Source organism: Pygoscelis adeliae, unplaced genomic scaffold, assembly GCF_000699105.1.
Source record: "Pygoscelis adeliae isolate BGI_AS28 unplaced genomic scaffold, ASM69910v1 Scaffold207, whole genome shotgun sequence".
Classification (NCBI taxonomy): domain Eukaryota; kingdom Metazoa; phylum Chordata; class Aves; order Sphenisciformes; family Spheniscidae; genus Pygoscelis; species Pygoscelis adeliae.
This window is the reverse complement of record NW_008825160.1, coordinates 2,280,599-2,284,245: the sequence shown is the minus strand read 5'-3', so window position 1 is coordinate 2,284,245 and position 3,647 is coordinate 2,280,599. Positions and strand designations below refer to the sequence as shown.

General features: G+C 34.5%; 1 protein-coding gene across 1 annotated transcript in view; it reads left to right on the top strand.

Annotated features, from left to right (window-relative positions):
* CHCHD3 (coiled-coil-helix-coiled-coil-helix domain containing 3) overlaps nucleotides 1-3,647 on the top strand; it is a 164,313-nt gene that overhangs the window by 27,052 nt on the left and 133,614 nt on the right. Inside the window, exon 2 of the mRNA XM_009328696.1 lies at nucleotides 1,017-1,101. Coding sequence (XP_009326971.1) covers nucleotides 1,017-1,101 — 85 coding nt within the window. The remainder of the gene's footprint in view (nucleotides 1-1,016; nucleotides 1,102-3,647) is intronic.

The window sequence follows — 3,647 nt, the reverse complement described above, 5'->3', positions numbered from 1 at the left end:
TAGGATAGAGATAAAACAAAACTGCCTCCAAAGTTGGGTTGGTGGGTGGTGTTCTTTTTTTATTTTATTTTTTTAATTTTTTTTAGGCCTAAACAATCTTTTCAATATGATTTCTTCTGGAATTCTCTTGAAACATGTTTTATTGCTAGAACTTCTGTCAAAGGAAGTGACAACAAACTATTTCTGATCTCCTTGGGTCAGATTTTTCAGAAGTACGCAGCTGCCTATAGGTGCGGAGATAGTTAATATTGAACAGTATCAGTGTAGTAGCTTGCGTGACTGAGCCCTTCAATATCAGAGAGAGTTGGGAACGGACCTGTTTTGTGTTTCAAAATCTTTTTGAATGGGTTTTGGTAGTCTTATAGATGTCTTTCAAGCTTGTAGGATTCACGGCTCTCATGCAAGTTTATTCATAGACTTGAAGTTGCTTCCCTGCTTTTTCAGCTCTTAAGCAGACTTTCAACTAATTCATCTGACAATCCAAATGAAGAAAATACTATTTCCATATCTGCTTGTTTAAACAAAATTCAGAGAAGTTGGGGCAAAATCTTTTTCTAACAATAGAAATGACGAGTATGGATACCTAGGATGCTGCAAATGCTTTCTTGGGTAAAATGTGAATGTGAAAATACTTGATTCATTACATAGGAAGATGTTTCCCTTGGTTCCGTATGAATAAAAAGCAGCATTTTATGACTTTACTATTTAGGTTTCAGTCCCATTCCCCCCCCCCTTTTTACTTTATAAAGGCATATTTCCTGAGAAAAAATTATTTAATTTAACATATACTGTATGTTTTTTAATTTCCAAAAGATTCTACTAATTGAAAGGTTGTTTAATAAGAGCAATTTTTAAAGGGTCTCTAGTGTTCTATGCTAAAATTTGAAAGCTGGTTAAACCGCAAGAAAGCTTTAAAGAAAATAAATAAAATAGAGCACTGTATTATGCAGTTGTTTCTGTAATTAGGAATATGTTGTGTTCTGTTAACATTTCATTTAATTTTCTTTTAATTGTAGTTAACGATGAAGAACTGAAGAAAAGAATAGCTGAAGAACTGGCATTAGAACGAGCCAGGAGAGACTCTGAAGCTCAAAAGAGAAGGTTGGTTTGTTAATATTTAAAACAAACATGTACTTAATGCTTTTATTACTGTTATTTATCTACTTACTAAAAGCAGTTGAATTTTGTGTCCCAAGACAAAATGGTAGGTAAGACCTTGGGGTGATATAGCAAGTTTTGATATTAGATATGTGTTAAAACAACAAATTAACTGCAATTTCCTTGTAAGAGCTGATATAAAACGTTGATCTAAATCCCTTTTGAACTCATAAGCCCAACTCTTTTTTGCAGTCTTTTAAGCTCAATCTTCATGGATTTCTCCTGAGTCCAAATACTCACTTTGCGGTGTAGAGATAGAAATAGCTTGAGAGCAGTGCAGAGGTGGGTTACTTATAACCACTCTGTTTGATGAAAAGGTAAATTTTAGCAGCAGTAGAAATGGTAATTCATGTTGTTTCTGTGAATTCTAGATATTTCTGTGAGCTGCAGTGTGTTTAGAACGGCTTTAATAGTTAGTACAGCATAGTGCTTTGAAGATACGAAGTACTGTATTAAAGCAGTTTACTAGTAGAAAACCCTTTTGACATCCTCTCTGTATATTGAATCATTACTTCTTATGCGTGTTTTTTTCAGAGACTGTAGTTACTGTGGAAGACTGGGTAGAGTCTTACAGAATGCAGCTGCAGACTTTGGATGCAGCATTTTTAAAATACACTCTGCAATGTTTAGTATGGTACTGTGGGTTTATTAACAGATTTAAAAAAATCCTGTTTGAATTTGAAATCGAGTTTGGCTGTATGGTGGACTTGTGTGTCAATTCGTACTTTCTTTCAGTGATTTTCCTGAATAGATAATATGACACACTGAATATAAATATTAACCTACACATTGTCCTCTATTCTGAGAATGGGAAGAAAGGCTCATTATGATGGATTTAAAAAATTAGAATGTAATTAGGACTACTTAATCTGTCTGCATATATATCAGTTGTTTCCTACACATCATATTATAGTTTGAGTTAGGCTGATGAAGTATATAATTAGATAGGACTATATAAATGTCCCAGAAAAAAAAAATCAGGCTTTTTTTTTTTTTGAATCAGCAATAAAGGAAATCAATATGTTACAGTGAAATCTCTCCTCTGTTGAACTGGGCTTTGACAGGAAAACTGGCGTTACGTTTGAGCTTAATGTTGACTGCTGAACAGTTCGGCTAAACGTGATTGCAGTATGGAAATGTTTGTTTTGTAATTTCAGTATTTTGTTGTTTGACACTTTTCAGTAATTTTCGTTAAGTGTTCTATAATTCAGTTTTCATGGGTTATGCGTTGATCTGTGAAAGGTAGGGAGCAGGTTGGCTTGTCGTATACTTGATTTTATGTTTTGCAGGGAATAGTGCTGGCAGTCTTCCCTTTATTTGGCTAACAATTAGTGGGGAAGATATTGCATATTAAAAAGATCCTGTAAAATCTTTTTGTTGTCTTAAAATTAGGTTGAAGAACCTTTGCTTTTGAAATGTAAACTATTAAAATAAAAATACAAAGAATAAAATGACAAATATCAAGTCTTATTAGCAGCTGTAATCCTTTTCTAATTTTGATGTTTATTTTTTTTAGCAGTAAGCAAGGATTTCTTATTAAGCTGTCTACGCAGTATAAAAAAAATATTTTGACCGGATTGTAGAAGCTCTTTTCATGTTGGATGAAACAACTTTAAAAGATGCAGATGTTTACTTAGCTATTACTTGAGGTCTTTATGGGCTGAATTCTGGTTGAGGTTTGTGTCTTAAAAACATTCAAGAAATGCTGTAGCAAGTGTGGAGCTGTTCTCCGGATCATATTCTTCTGAGAACTAAGTGAATGCTGCTCTGTTGATCGCTTTAATAACAAATTTATGTTGTTCAGGTTCAGCATACCTACCTCGCCTGTTTTATCCCAGTTGAGAAAGCAATCTCTCTACAATGCAAGGGCATGAAAAATGTTTGTGCAATGTTCTTTTTCAAGTCAGGATCCATACTTTCAGGTGGGGGGAGAAAAAAATGCAATCTTCTGTACAACCTCCTGTGCCAGTCTTCTGGACATTCATGCACTTACAGAGTCGGTATAATTTTTCATCATTTCTGGACTTCAATTTTCAAACAAGTATGTATGTAAGAGCTAGATACGCATTCTTCAGATGAAGTATTTTGTCTCACATGTCTGTTTAGTTGCAGAGAGTTCTAGCTAATATAAATATGAAAAGATTACTCTCAACGGTAGTTTTTTGTAATAAACATACAAACACATTGATGCAGTGTTGAAGAGAACTAAACCTGAGTTCGCAGCTATACTAGGCTTAACACATAGAAGGAGACTGTTAACACAGAACAGTTCATAGTATTCATATGTCAGTAGTCACACAAGAAAAAATACAGTGTAATGCAGGTTTCATAACTTATCATAGAATCACTAAGGTTGGAAAAGACCTCTAAGATCATCGAGTCCAACCGTCAACCCAACGCCACCATGCCCACTAAACCATGTCCCTCAGCGCCTCATCTACCCGTCTTTTAAATACTTCCAGGGATGGTGACTCAACCACTTCCCTGGG